At 38.0% G+C, this 15970-nt stretch overlaps 1 protein-coding gene and 1 non-coding gene across 2 annotated transcripts; one reads left to right on the top strand and one right to left on the bottom strand.

Moving 5' to 3' along the window:
• Positions 1-243: 243 nt before the first annotated feature.
• LOC112502908 lies at positions 244-1819 on the bottom strand. Its single transcript, XM_025106923.1, has 2 exons — positions 1283-1819; positions 244-387 (listed from the first exon to the last, which is right to left on the bottom strand). The coding sequence occupies exons 1-2, from the start codon at positions 1817-1819 to the stop codon at positions 244-246; spliced, it is 681 nt and encodes a 226-aa protein (XP_024962691.1).
• Positions 1820-6372: 4553 nt separating this feature from the next.
• LOC112502911 lies at positions 6373-6478 on the top strand. The gene has a single exon (XR_003067792.1). It is a non-coding gene; the product is annotated as a small nucleolar RNA R71 (small nucleolar RNA).
• Positions 6479-15970: the final 9492 nt, after the last annotated feature.

Below are 15970 nucleotides of genomic sequence, written 5' to 3' on the forward strand. Positions count from 1 at the left end.
CGCCCTGAACACCATGTCTCTCTGGTGGTGAATCACTATCATCAGATAGGTTGATCACAGTGCCCTTCTTCTGTTTAATGGGCTTGAAAGTGGTCAGACCCTTTGCTCTGCTTCTGGTCATCGTAAGGGTGGCTTGGTATTGTGGTTGTGGAGGTGGTTGTGGTTCAGTCTTCACAACTCTTTGGGGTTGAGTTCGAGCTTCAGGAGGAGATTGGGGTGTTGATTTGGCAAATGGAACCTGCCTCAAGGAATGGCATCAATGGGCTCCTCCTCACTTTTACTGGATTGATCATTGTTGGTCACAGGGGGCATGGAATCTGACTCTCCCTCCCTTCTTCTTGGCCTAGACTTAAGAATGGCCATAAAAAGGGGAACAGGGGATTGTAACTGGTTTTGGAACAAAGGAAAGAGGAATGGCAGTGAACAGTGGTTTGCAATGAACCCGAATGGTGTATGAACAGTGGTTAGGGGTTTTTAAGGCCTCTAAACTTTGTCTCCAAGATTGTAGCTTTGAAAATTTCTAAATTTTCCCTGGATGATTGACAGTTATCCATGTATGATGGGAGTAGTCAGTAATCGTACCTTTCTTAACAATGTCAGTTCAATGAAGTCCTTTCCTTATTGAGAATGGTTATTTGATGAGATATGGCTGACGGTTGCTTCATTCATAAGAAGGAGAGTACGGTTATGGTGATTTGAGAGTTTGAAGGCGAAGAGACAACATCCGGTCGTGGTCTGGTACGAAAGCGCAAGATGTTTGACATGCCGTACCAACCGCGCGCTTTGATGTTGGGCTTCATCTTCCATAGGCTTGTGATTTGGGGCGTATGAACCACATGCTTCTCATTTGGGCTTCCTTTTTTGTGGCCTGCTAACAATAAAACGAAAATGGCCATCAAGTTCTTTTAGCTGGGCTTGGTTAATCAAGAGATTGGGCCGGCTGGCCCAAAGATAATTAAAACAAAATCCAAACCTTTTAATATAAACTTAATATATTACATATTATGAAATAAATAGATAATTATTCTAGAAGGGAAAATAAAATTAAAAGCTTAATCTAAAAATTAAAAATGAAAATACAAAATAAAATAAAAATAAAAATAATAACTTATAAATATATATATAAATACTAAATATTTACAATGAATTATTATTTTAGAAAGATAACCTCAATAGGTTGCGTAACAATCATGGACTCAAAGAAAGGTTTTACTTGTCCATTTACTTTGAAAGTGGTACCCCTCTCCGGATCTATCAGGTCAATAACTCCGTAGGGGTATACCTTGGCAACAACAAAAGGTTCGGTCCATCGGGAATTCAACTTTCCAGGAAATAACTTTAACCTTGAATTGAATAATAGGAGTTTTTGGCCTTCTGTGAATTCCTTTGGAAGAATCTTTTTATCATGCCATTTTTTTGTATTTTCTTTGTAAAGCTTAGCATTTTCATAGGAAAAATTCCTATGTTCTTCCAGTTCACAAAGCTGCAAAATCCTTTTTCTTCCGGCCTCATCTAAACTCATGTTGAGTTCCTTAATGGCCCAATAGGCTTTGTGCTCTAATTCCACAGGTAAATGACAAGCTTTTACTAAAACCAATTTATAGGGAGACATACCAATAGGAGTTTTGTAAGCAGTCCGGTAGGCCCATAACGCATCATCTAACTTAGAGGCCCAATCCTTTCTATGTGGCTTGACTACTTTGGCCAAAATCCCTTTTATCTCCCTATTTGAYAAYTMAGCTAATCCRTTGGTCTGAGGATGGTAGGCAGTTGCTACCCTATGCTTGATGTCATACTTATCAAGGACTTCTTCTAACATGTTGTTTATGAAGTGAGTGCCTTCATCACTAATTAAGGCATGAGGTGTACCAAATCTAGTGAATATGTGCTTTGGATGTACAATACAATTTCAGTAGTCATTTTTCATTTCAGACCCATTTCATATGATGGGAGTTGCCGGTGTATTGGGTGCTGCTGACAACAGTATGATAATACGATATGATGACAATGCTGTTTTTATTTGGACATCTTGTTTGGGCTACTGGATTTATGTTTCAGGCAGCATATCCATAGTTAGCACATTCATGCTAATTAGCAGTTCCAGCTCCATATCAACTTAACAACTGTTTTAGCATCATTGGAATGGCAAGCCATGGTTTCCACCCATTTGGACACATAGTCCACAACTACCAATATGTAGGCACAATTATTGGATAGAGGAAAAGGTCCCATAAAGTCTATACCCCAGACATCAAATAATTCTATTTCTAGAATTCCGTTCAAAGGCATTTCATTTCTTGTAGAGATATTTCCACTCCTCTGACACTCATTGCAACTTTTTACAAAGTTTTGAGCATTATTGTGCAAAGTAGGCCAGTAGAATCCTGATTGTAAAACCTTGGATGCTGTCCTACTTTCTCCAAAATGTCCTCCACAAGGTCCTGCATGGCAGTGCTGTAGAACTGATGGTACTTCTTCTTTTGRGATGCATCTTCTAATCACCTGATCTGCACAAATTTTAAACAAGAAAGGGTCATCCCATAAATATTTMTKTRAATCATAGATGAGCTTCTTTCTTTGATACTTATTAAATTCCTTRGGAATAATCCCACAAGCTAAGTAATTAACAAGACCAGCAAATCAAGGCACTGTAGTATGATTAAGAACCAAAATTCTTTCATCTGGAAATACTTCACAGATGTCACTACTTTGCACTGGTTTGTCTTGTTTTTCCAATCTTGACAAATGGTCGGCCATTTGATTATCCACCCCTTTTCTATCAATGATCTCCAAATCAAACTCTTGCAAAAGCAAGACCCACCTTATTAACCTTGGCTTTACATCTTTTTTAGAAATAAGGTACTTGATGGCAGCATGATCAGTATGAACAATCACTTTGGTTCCCATCAAGTATGATATGAATTTTTCAAAAGCAAAGACCACGACTAATAATTCCTTTTTAGTAGTGGTGTAATTGATTTGAGCATCATTAAGAGTTTTGCTTGCATAATAAACAGGATCAAAAATATTTTCTCTCTTTTGACCTAACACTGCTCCAATTTCCCAGTCACTAGCATCACTCATTATTTCAAAGGGTTTGGACCAATCAGGTGTTATTACCACAGGAGCCGTGACCAATGCTTCTTTTAAAATGTTGAAAGCTCTTCTACATTCTTCATTAAAATTGAAAACATGGTCATGCTGTAATAATAAACAAAGAGGTTTTGATATTTTTGAAAAATCTTTAATGAACCTCCTATAAAAACCTGCATGTCCTAAAAAACTTCTGATCCCCTTTACAGTTGTTGGTTCAGGCAATTTCTCAATTACCTCTAACTTTGCTTTGTCAACTTCAATGCCTCTTTTGGAAATTAAATGCCCTAACACTATGCCTTCTTTTACCATAAAGTGACACTTTTCCCAGTTCAAAACCAAATCTGTTTCTTCACATCTTTTAAGACTTTTTTCAAGGTTTTGCAAACACAGGTCATATGATGTCCCATATACTGAAAAATCATCCATGAAAATTTCCATGGAGTGTTCTAACATATCTGAGAAAATAGACATCATACACCTTTGGAAAATGGTAGGGGCATTACAACGTCCAAAAGGCATTCGTCTAAAAGCAAAAGTTCCATATGGACATGTGAAAATAGTCTTTCTGATCATCCGGTGCTATGGCAATCTGATTGTAACCGGAGTAGCCATCTAAGAAACATTAAAACCCTTTTCCTGCTAGTCTATCTAACATTTGGTCTATGAAGGGTAATGGAAAATGGTCTTTTTGAGTGGCTTTATTAAGCCTTCTATAGTCCATACATATCCTCCAACCAGTTAGTGTTCTAGTAGGTATAAGTTCATTCTTCTCATTTGGTACAACAGTGACTCCTCCTTTTTTGGGCACACATTGCACAGGACTGACACAGGTACTACTAGCAATAGGATAAATTATGCCAGCGTCAAGCCATTTTAAAATCTCTTTTTTGACAACCTCCTTCATGACAGGACTGAGCCTTCTTTGAGGCTCGACGGAGATGAAACTTTTGTCTTCCAATTTAATTTTATGTTGACAAATGGTGGGACTTATCCCCTTGAGGTCAGGAATGGTCCATCCTATGGCCTTGGTATGAAGTTTCAACATGTCAACCAACTTTTCTTCTTGGTCAGCTTCTAATGATGATGAAATAATGACTTGCAACTTTCCTGAATCTCCTAAAAAGGCATACTTCAGATGTGAAAGAAGTTGTTTTAACTCTAAATCTGGGGCAACATCTAAGGAAGGAACAAGAATCTTCCTATCCTCGGTTTCTAAAACTTCAAAAGCAGCAGATTCTTGTGGTATTTCTAATTCGTCAAAATCTTCCTCTTCATCACTATCAGTCTTGGATAAACCTAAGATTTTCCCCAAACTTTTCTCTTGACACCAGGTTTCTATCAGACTCAAAGCAGAACATTCTTCTCATTCCTCTGGGTACCTAAGGGAAGTAAAAACATTAAAAGTCACTTGTTGGTCTTGGACTCTCATGGTTAATTCTCCCTTCTGTACATCTATCAAGGTTCTGCCAGTAGCTAGGAAAGGTCTTCCTAAGATGATGTGAATGTCTTTGTCGGCTTCAAAGTCTAGGATGATAAAATCAGCTGGGAAAATAAACTTATCAACCTGAACTAGGACATCCTCAATCTTTCCTCTGGGATAAGCTATGGACTTATCAGCTAACTAAAGAGTTACAGTTGTAGGTCTAGCTTCACCTATGCCTAGGGTATTGAAGATAGATAGTGGCATCAGGTTTATGTTAGCACCTAAGTCACATAGAGCTTTTCCTATCTCTTTTCCCCCAATTGAACAAGGGATTGTAAAACTTCCAAGATCTTTCATCTTAGGAGGAATTTTACTGGACAACAAAGCACTGCAACCTTCAGTCAGAGCTACAGTCTCATATTCAGTTAACTTTTTCTTTTTACTCAAAATGTCATTTAAAAACTTTGCATAACTTGGCATCTGCTCAATAGTTTCAACCAAGGGTATGTTTATGTGCAACTGTTTAAAAACATCAAGAAACTTTTTAAATTGTAATTCTTCCTTTTGATTCCTTAATCTTTGGGGATAAGGAATATAAGGAGGGACTGGAATAGGAGACGTAGTCTTTTGAAGAGTTGGTGCTGGAATCGGTTTCAAAACTGGTCTCACTATTGGTTCTGATTCAGTTCTATCAAGGATTGTAGGACTGGTCTGGTCTTTTATTGCAGGACTGTCACCAGATTGTGACACATCCACTACAACACTTTCTTTGGGAGTCTGGATTGTCTTGGGTTCATCAGGAAATAATAATGGAAAATCTGATCTTTCTGGAATGGCTGCACTATCTATGGGCCTGACTATGGATTGAGGCTCACTAGTACTCACAGGAATGGTAGTCACAAAATATGGTATAGAGGTAACAGAATCTTGTTCTACACTTTTTTTTTCAATCTCTGCTTTGTTTGGTTCTTTTTGTTCTTTTTGGGTATTTTCTAATAACTTTTTCCACTCCTTAAAGTAACAACCTTAACATGCTCTTTTCCTTCCCTCTGAGGTATCTCTGTATCACTAGATAGAGAACCTATTGGTCTTTTACTAATCTCCAAAGCCATTTGTCCCATTTGAGTTTCGAGATTTTTAATTGAAGCTTGAGTTTGGGTTATAAAACCCTTCATCATTGCTTCCAAAGAAGTAGATGATTCAGCTTGTTGTTTGGGCTTGCTTTGGAAAGAAGATTGATGATTCTGAAAATTAGCATGTTGATTATTATGATTGCCTTGATGTGCTTGTGAGTGAAAATTGGATTGGCCTTGTTGTTGAAAATTGGACTGTCCTTGCGGTTGAAAATTAGACTGTCCTTGAGGCTTTTGCATTGGTAGGTTAAAAGCTGGACTATGCTAMGAAAAAATTGGATGATTTTGCCATCCCAGATTATAAGTCTGTGAAAATGGTCTAGTCTTGTTGACATATTTTACATGCTCAGGATTTCCAGGACAATGCTCAAAAGAGTGACCTTCACCACAGTACACACATTCCACTGATTGAACATTGGAATTAAAGATATTAGCATCAGATTGCACATGCGGGCAAGATGTTAAATTTGAAATTAGCTTAGTGATCTGAGACGTTAATGCTGAAGCAACATATACCTCATTTATTCCGGCTGTTTTCTTTAGTGGCATTGCACGTGGGTCAGACCATTGTCCGTTATTATTAGAAATCTTTTCAAGTATGTCAAAACCTTAATTATATAGGTACAAGCTGTGAAAGCTCCGCCTGCAGTAGCATCAAGCATTTGTCTAGCAACGACATTTAAACCATTGTAAAATGTCTCTAGTTGTATACAATACGGAATGCCATGGTGAGGGCATTTTCTCAGCAGCTCATTATACCTTTCCATGCATCAGGAACTGCTTCATCATTCAGTTGTCTAAAAGTACATATTTCATTCCTGGATTTGGCATTCCTCGTGGGTGAAAAATACTTTTTCAAAAACTTTTGTGCCATTTCATTCCATGTAGTCACAGAGTCTGGTTGCAAAGAATTGTGCCATGCTTTTGCTCGATCCCTTAGTGAAAATGGAAAAAGTTTTAGTCTCAGAGCATCGTCTGAAACATCAGGGATGAGAAAAGAGTCTGTGATTTCCATGAAAGAACGCAGATGAGAATGAGGATCTTCAGAAGATAAACCAGTGTACTGGCCGTTTGTTTGAAGCATTTGAAACATCAGTGGTTTAAGTGAAAAATGGGCGGCACCAATGGTAGGCTTACGTATTCCTGTGTGCAGTTGAGTTAAATTAGGAATAGCATACGCCACAATGCCACCATTTTTAGCATTTGCAAGACGAAAGATGTTTTGAGCCTCATCCTCATGTGGAATATTTGGATCATTTCTAATAATACCTTCTCCGTCAATAATCACATTTTCAGCCATTGTTTCAGAGTTTAAAGCTCGAAGAGCTCTTTGCACTCTTCTTCGTTGTCTGAAAGTTTGTTCAATATCCGGATCAAGTGTAAAAAATTCACCATGCGACAGCCTTGGCATACACGGTGCATTCACAAAAAGATGGTAGAAAAAATAACTTTTATAAACTTTACTTTAAAAAGAAAAACTTCAGCGTGCTATCCCCGGCAACGGCGCCAAAAACTTGCTCGTCGGTTTATTCAACTTTAGATTTCAACACAAAAATAGAACTCGGTGCAAGTATACACCTTGAACTACTGTCGTCTCGTAACAAGTAATGATGGTATAAGTACCAGATATCATGCCCATAGAGATAGCTTGTAAAGTTATTTCAAAAGCCCAATTTATAAAAACTAGTTTCAGATGGCGAATCGAGGGATTTGATTTATCTAAAATTGGATGATTTGATTAACAACTAAGGAAAATATCAGTCTTAAGAAGAAGCACAGGGTGCAACAGTTGATTAAGACACTAAACAAATGATTCAGCAAAAAGGTGACATAGCATTCATGTCACAATTATCTAAAATCAATAAATGATTTAATATAACTATGACAGTATCAACTATCGAGTCAGATGGCCTCCCAAGAGCACACACTGGTCAACGTGCTATCGATATGATATCATTTATGCTAGACGTCGTGAATCCTAGCACAACACAGTGTTACCATCCTACACCGTAAGAGTATAGCATTTGTCAGACACTAAAGCTATTTATAGCCTTCTTCTATTACCTCAGGTTTTGAAAATCAACACATTTTTATACACAAAATTAGTTGTCAATTAATTTTAATGTAATCAACAAATGAAATATTAAGCACCTGAAATAAATAGTAGACTATAATGCTAGTAAGACACCTTTGTACTTTCACATCGGCTTTGGTCTTAATTTCCCATTACACCCCAAGCTAAGGCATTAGTCCATCATCGCTCGGTTTCTTCTCTCGAAGGATGTAAGGATTGAAAAATAAATAACTGATACAGAAAAGTAAATTGCAGAAAGTAAATTACAAGAAATGGAAATACTGGAATTTAAAGTATTGGAAATTAAATGACAGAAATATAAATGACTGAAAGTAAATTGCTGGAAATTAAATGACGAAAAAGTAAATTGCAGTAAAGTAAAATGCAGAAAAGTAAAGACTGAAATATAAAAGACTAAAATGTAAAAGACTGAAATTAAATTATTAATAACTAAATATTATTAATTAACATTAATATAAGTAATGAAGTAAAGCAAGTACATGATGAGATGGAGATGTGACAAATGAAAGCCTTGAAAAGAGAAGTTTGACTTTGAAGAAAACTTGCAAGACAAGTAACAAAACTTGCAACACAAGTTTCATTACAAAGACCGAAAAATTACTTGCAAAGTCTTAAGAACAAAGTATATAGCCTACGTAAATTAGTCGTGAGCCACAAATGATGAAATCCAATGTAAAGCAACAGAGATCGACTAATTCGTAACTTGCAACGAAAGTCAGAAAATGTAACGAAACTTGGACATAAAAACAGAAATGAGATGAAGATTAAATACGAGCACTTGTATTAAACTTGAGAACGAAATCACACTTCACAAAAATCGGTTCTTGGTTGGAAGCAAGAAAACCGAAAGCTTAAATATCGAAAGCAATAATCTAGAGAGCAAATGTTTATAACTCAAAGATTTTAGAATAAACAAATAAGAAGTTAAGTAAAAGTGTTTTTAAACAAAGCCTTAAGCCTCTATTTATAGGCTAAGGAAGCTTGCACAATGGGAGCCACCTAATAAGACAAAAGTGTTAGTCCCGAAGGGGATGACAATAAACAGAAAGTAATTGTAGAAGGGGGGTTGAATACAATTACACAGACTTTTTTTCAACTTTTTAATTCTTATTGATTTATATCAAGAATTAATACACACATAAATACAAAAGATTGTTGCGGAAGATAGGAAAGGAAAGCCTAACCTAAACAATCTTACAAGGAGAAGAACTTTCAAGAACAACACAAAGAGTTCTTGAAAGGAAATGAAGAACACTAAGAATTTCTTCGCACAAAGGAGAGCAAGGAAGAAGAAGAGAATAGCTGATTGCTTTGAGTATACACTAAGTAATCTTTCAAAAGCCAGTTGTGTGCATGGGAGATGCACACTGCCTTTTTATACTACCTTCAACATTTAATGCATGGGGACACTTGTCACCTGAGGATAAGAAGGCAGGGGTTGACTTGACCAATGTTGATATCTCATTTTCATCGTACATAGCGTGCATACAACATTGTTCATGCAGAGAAAAACTTTGCAGAGATATGGTCAATATGTAGGACGATCTTCTTTGGATGGATATGTAGCTTCAAGCAGCTACTCACAAATCTTCGGTCCATGAAGATTTTCAATCTTCAGTTCATGAAGATCTTCAATCTTGGGTCCATGAAGATTTTTCAATCTTCGGTTCATGATCTTCAATCGGCTTGTAGCATCAAAATATTTTCAATATTCATTTCAGCTACTTTGGAGTCTTGGTGTATATATTAGATAGTTGATCCACAACACCGCATCGATGACCTTCTGTCTTCACATCGGCTAGTCTTCGATTTTGCCAATGGCTTAAGTATGTACCAAGACACCAATATACAAAGAACCAATAACTACTAAGTGTTGCTAATGTAGAGGAACAGATCAGTGGGTCATCACCAAATCAATAGGTGACCCAACAATCTCCCCCTATTTGATGACGGCACAAACACTTAGAAAGAAATAAATACAAGAAACACAAACTCTAAAATTCTTTGAGAAGAAGAACTTATAAATTCTGTGACCCATGTACATATTCTTTTTGGGTTCTTTTCTTTTCCTCTTTTTTCGATTTTTTTTTCGATTTTTTTAATAATTGTTTTTTGTTTTTTTTGTTTTTTTTAAACAATAAACATATATACAAAACAAATAACGAATCATAGGTAAAATAAAAAATGAATTTTTTTTAAGTAAATACTGAAAAATCAATTGCATCTATACTAGACAATGAATTAAATACTTACAGTGAAGAAGATAGTTCAAGAAGAAGAAGTCACATAGAAAAGCTAGCAATCATCATCTACTTCCATAACATCTGAATCAGCCACTGCAAGAACATCTCTTCTCTTCAGTTCATCCGAGATCAATGTATAAAAGACTCTTCCGGCTTCACCAATTTTGATTATACTTAGTATCATGCACAATAGCTGAGAATCAGCTATAGGTATCTCAGAAGCTCGGAAAARTCGAAGGCAACTACTCGCGTCCCAGAAGAATATTCCATGCTCAGGAGCGGACAAGATAGTTCCTTGCGGATGACAATCATCTGAAAGAAGGGTAAGATCAAGATGTGAGACATCAGGGGCCTTACCTTCCTTTGATAATTTCTGAATAAGCGAGTCTTGATTCTTGATGGTCTTCGAGGCAAAAGCAGATTTAGAAGAGCCAGCTTTGCTTAACATTTGCTTTAGAAAGGAGAGTTGTGGAGGGGAAGGCAGCCTGTAATGCATCTTGATCATTTGTATCTTTTTCAGAAAGCGATGCAAATGACTCAAGACAAATTTCTTGTATATACTTTTGCTTTTATTAAGAAACTTGATGATCTCCATCCACTCAGTAAGACCGTAGGCATTGATCCAAGATAGCTTTTCTGTCCTCACTACTCTGTTTTCTCGACCAATAATAAAATAGATCAGATTGGAATCATAGGTCAATTTTTGAGGACCTTTGATTCTGGCACTGACAATTGGAGTAGTAAGGTAGCGTCGGAGAATTGATTCATTAAACCATTTAATTCTTTTCTCTTTGGTTTCTTCAGACTCAGATAGTGGGACCAAGGAGTGAGATCTGTTGGCTTCCTCAAATTGCTTTTGAAGAGCAATTGATTTGGCCGCATCCTCAGCAGAAATACCAAGGAGATGAAGATCAATTTCTTAAGGACATGAAGCTTTAAGCACAAGTCTATCAGCTGAGGAGACTTCAGATTGATATCTAGCAATTTTAGTTGCTTTAGCTGCAGTAACTTCTTCATCTGAGGTCATAGGTGCCTTTCCTTCTCTGTGAGTTGGGACTAAGTCCCCAGAAGCAGTGGGAATATCATCTTGAGAAGGTATAGTACCAACATCAACAGATAATGAAGGCATAGAGCATGGTTGCTCCCCCTCAACAGGTACTACAGCTCTATCATCATGATCAAATAACTCCCCCTCAATAGGAGCATCACAGTCTGACTCAGCTGACGAAGAAGAGGTAGAAGAGGTAGAAACTGAGTCGTCGTCCCCGTTTTCACAGATAGTAGGGTCAACTGTCTTATCCCCCTTAGTGGGAACAGGGGAAGGCTCACTAGCAGGAACAGGAGGACCCTCCACATTGGCAATGAAGGAAGGCACATAAGCAGTAACACGAGAAGTGGGAGTATGGAGAGCACCTGTGGCACGTACCAGACGTTATATACCGTGATGAAGACCGCCAAGAAGAGCATAATCGGACCCAACATGGCGACTGACATTTGCTAACATAACCCTGTCCTCTTCCGTGAACTGACTGGGACCCAAGTCAACAGATAACTATGTATCTCTATCTAAGAACAACTTGGATATATGTGTCTGTGCATCCATCTTGGAGTTAAGATCAGTCAGAGATTGAAGAATTGCCTGATTTATGGCAGCTTGACTTTCCGATCGAGCATGAAGATCAGCTACAGCTTCAGATATACTAGATTGAGAATCGAAGAGAGCATTCATATGAGCATCAAGAGAATCAACCGTAGCTTTAATAGCAGTAAAAGCAATGTCATGATCTTTCAAGGCGGCACTGTGCTGACGCAGCTCAGAAGTAACGCTGGAGGCAAAGCAGTCCAATCTCCCAGATAAATCAGTGTTGGTGGCGGTCTGTTGAGAGATGAGCAGCTGACATTGAGATGAGAAACCCCTAAACATGTCAACCACCTCAGTGGGTAGGGCATAGATCACCTCAGGAGGGGAGGGAGTTGAGAACTAAAAGCCCGGGGTAAAAGGGGGCCTTGAGGGAGAAACAACAGCTGGAGTAGGGGAGCAAGCTTTGATTGCGCTTGCTGACCCACTCGTAGAAGAACCACTAACACTCTCAGTAACACCGGCGCCCTGAGAGTCACCGATGGGAGTATCAGTGATGTTGGCGTGAGACTCAACATCTGTATCAACGATATCGGTGGGAGCTCTGTAATATTCGGGTTACAAGTTTAATTTGAGATTTTAATATATATATATATATATATATATTTATATTTATATATATTTATGTAAGTGTGTGAGGTATGTGAAGATATTGGGGTGTGTAGCCGACTCTTGTAGAAGACGGCCATACATTTGCTATAAATAGCAAGTATATGTTAAAGATAAAGGGTGGATTTTTGGAGAGAATCTTCTTCATATATTGAGAGTAAAGGCAGAAGAGTTAATCCGATCAATATAAGGTGAGTGTTTTATGCTTGAGTATTAAAGATTTGCTTGCAATTCAATTCTATTTTGAATTGTCTTAATATGAACATCATATGTATCCTGCGGACTCACCTAAACCGGTCAAGTTATGACCGGATATCTACCTAAACCGGTCAAGTTATGACCGGATATCTACTAAACCGCTCAAGTGTTGAACGAATATGTTTTTAAACCGCTCAAGGGATAACCGGATTCTCTTTAAATCGCTCATGTGTTAACCGGCTTAAAGCTAAACCGCTCAAGGCATGGTCGATGTAACCTTCTTAATATTCTAAGTGTTTGTCCAGACTTCATATCCGGACAAGGTTGACCGGACTTCAAATCCGGATAATGTGCTAGAATTTTTTTTGATATAATTAAGGAGAAAGATGAAATGGCGGTGTAACCGCGAGAGGGATAAAATGGCGGTGTAACCGCGGGAGAGATGAAATGACGGTGTAACCGCGAGAGAGATGTAATGGCGGTGTAACCGCGAGAGAGAGATGTAATGGCGGTGTAACCGCGAGAGGGATGAAATGACGGTGTAACCACGAGAGGGATGAAATGGCGATGTAACCGCGAGAGAGATAAAATGGCGGTGTAACCGCGAGAGAGAGATGTAATGGCGGTGTAACCGCGAGAGAGATGTAATGGCGGTGTAACCGCGAGAGAGAGATGTAATGGCGGTGTAACCACGAGAGGGATGAAATAGCGGTGTAACCGCGAGAGAGATGAAATGGCAGTGTAACCGCAAGAGAAATAAAATAAGTATATGTATTTGAACAGGTTTGATTCTGAACTGATAGTTTGCAAAGTGTGTTATTTGTTGGAGATTTATACACTCACTAGACCATTTAGGTCTAACACTCAGTTGTTGGACTAACCTGTTTTGCAGGTCATCATACCTCGCAAGATAAAGGCAAGGGATAAGTTTAGAATGAATGACATTTAGTTGATCATAAATGTATTCAAGAGACTTTTTGTTTAGCACATGTTTTGTAAATGATATTACATTTTGTGTTAAGAGTATATATATGTGGATTATCGGTATATAGAATATGTGGGTTGTTACAGTTGGTATCAGAGCCTTAGTTTAAGGGATCTGGGTATTTGCAAAATACTTAGACTTAAACTAGAGGTACGGAAGTTATGATAATAGATTTCACTGGGTCTATGAACATGGGGAATATGTTATAGTTGAACCTATTATGAGAAAGATAGATTATATATGATTAATATAATCTGAGTTATGGATAGATGTGAGGATGAATATGTTATTATATTTTGATTATGAAAAATAATCATGTGTGTTTAAATATGACAGAAAGAGTTATATACTAAGAAATGGCAGATAATCCCAATCAATCAGAAAGAACCTCTACTGGTTATGGAAGAGGTCGGAGAAGAAGAAACGTAATACAAGGAGAGGACCCGGAAAATGTGATGACGATAGAAACGCGAAGTCGTAGCAGGGGTCGAGGAAGAGGTAAAGGTACTAGACAAGAACAGGAACTGTCGGCTCAAGAAAGTTCAATGTCTGGTCATGGAAGAGGAAGGGCAAGGGGTGGACACAATGTTCCTGATCCCAGATTTATTACCCAATAAATGTTGGCAGCAGAGTTGGGAAAGTTCCAAGAAAGTTTGGTGAATTTGTTGGGACGTACAACCCAAAATAATCCAGAAGTGGTAAGAAATTTCGATTATCAAGAGGAAGCCGGAGCTAGTACACCGGTAACTGGTACATCTGTACCCCTTACTTTATCCTCAATACAAAAAGGAGGAGATATCAAAATGTTTCTTGCTTGTAAACCTCCTAAGTTTTCTGGTGAGCGTGATCCTGTTAAAGCAATGTGTTGGCTTAAAGAAATAGAACTGAGTATGCAAATCAGTAAAAGTACAGAAGAGGACAAAGTCATGTTTGCTGTATCTCGTTTAAGATCAAGTGCTTTGTACTGGAGGGAAGTGATGTCCAGTTTAGATCCGAATATTCTGAAAACCATGTTGTGGGAAGAATTTGTGGTTAAGTTTAAAATGAAGTATTATCCTGAAGCTGCAGTAAGAAAGTTGGAAGATGATTTCCTTCGTCTTGAACAAGGAAACATGTCAGTCCGCCAGTATACAGAAGTTTTCATGGAACAATCTAGGTTTGTTGAAGCCTATATTATATATGAAAACAGTAAAGTGAGAAAGTATATCTGGAGGTTAGAGTTGAATCTTCAAAAATATGTGATATCCATGAATCCGACAACATTTCAAGCGGTAGTTGATGCTGCTGAAATACTAGAACAAGACATTAACCGACAACCACAAGAAAAGGTTGGAGAGAAAAAAAAGGGGGAAGCTACAGTAACTGATTTCCGTAGACCGAGGTTTATGGAAAATTTGAATCGGCCAGTCTCAAGATTTGTTGATAGGGCGTGTACCCGATGTCATAAGATACATCAGAGAAATTGCAATACATAATCTCGAGTATGCTTTAAATGACAGGTTCCAGGACATATAGCTCGCGACTGTCGGATGACGCGGAGGTGTTTTACTTGTAATTCATCTCAACATGTAAATGCCGATTGTCCGCAAGCAAAGAGTCGAGGCTCTGGTTTTGCTGGAGGTCAGGGATCTGGATATTCTGGGGGTCGAGGATCTGGGTATGTGCCAACTGGTCGTGGACAAATAGATAATCGTGTTAATCCAAGTGAACGGGGAGGGATAAGACAGGCAGAGTCTAATATAAGAGGGAGAGCCTTTTAGATGACGAGAGGCGAGGCAGAAGAGCACCCTGAAGTGGTAACAAGTACACCTCGTTAATTCAGTATGTGCTAAAGTTTTATTTGATTCGGGTGCAAATCATTCTTTTGTGTCACCATCGTTTGTTAACTGCGCACATTTAGAATCTAAAGCGTTGAGTAAGGATCTAATTGTGGAAACAGCAAACGATAGTGAAGTTTTGGTTAAGGAAAGTATAGATGAATGCTTTATAAGTATAGAAGGGTGTGAAGTGCCTATACACTTGTTTCCTTTGCCTTTAAAGGAATTTGATATAATTATAGGCATGGATTGGTTAGCTAAAAATCAAGCTAACATAGTTTGTAATGAGAAGATGATTCATATAGACTTACCAGAAAAAGGAAAGGTTGTGATTTATGGAGATCGACGAGATCGTTACTCTAGTCTTATTTCAGTCTTGAAGGCTCGAAAGTATGTACAAAAGGGATGTGTTAGTTTTCTTGCATATGCTACAGATATGAAAAAAGAGAAAGAAATGATGAAAGATATTCCAGTTGTGAAGGAATTTCCTGAGGTATTTCCAGAAAATTTGATAAGTCTACCTCCAGACCGAATGATAGAATTTCAGATCGAATTAATTCCTGGAGCAACACCTGTTGCGCGTGCACCATATAGATTAGCTCCTTTTCAATTAAAGGAGTTAATGTCTCAATTGAAAGAATTGTTGGATAAAGGTTTTATCCGACCAAGTACTTCCCCGTGGGGCGCGCTGGTGCTTTTTGTGAAAAAGAAGGATGGATCAATGAGAATGTG

Source organism: Cynara cardunculus, unplaced genomic scaffold (assembly GCF_001531365.2).
Source record: "Cynara cardunculus var. scolymus isolate 2C unplaced genomic scaffold, CcrdV1 Un_Scaffold_2164, whole genome shotgun sequence".
NCBI lineage: Eukaryota > Viridiplantae > Streptophyta > Magnoliopsida > Asterales > Asteraceae > Cynara > Cynara cardunculus.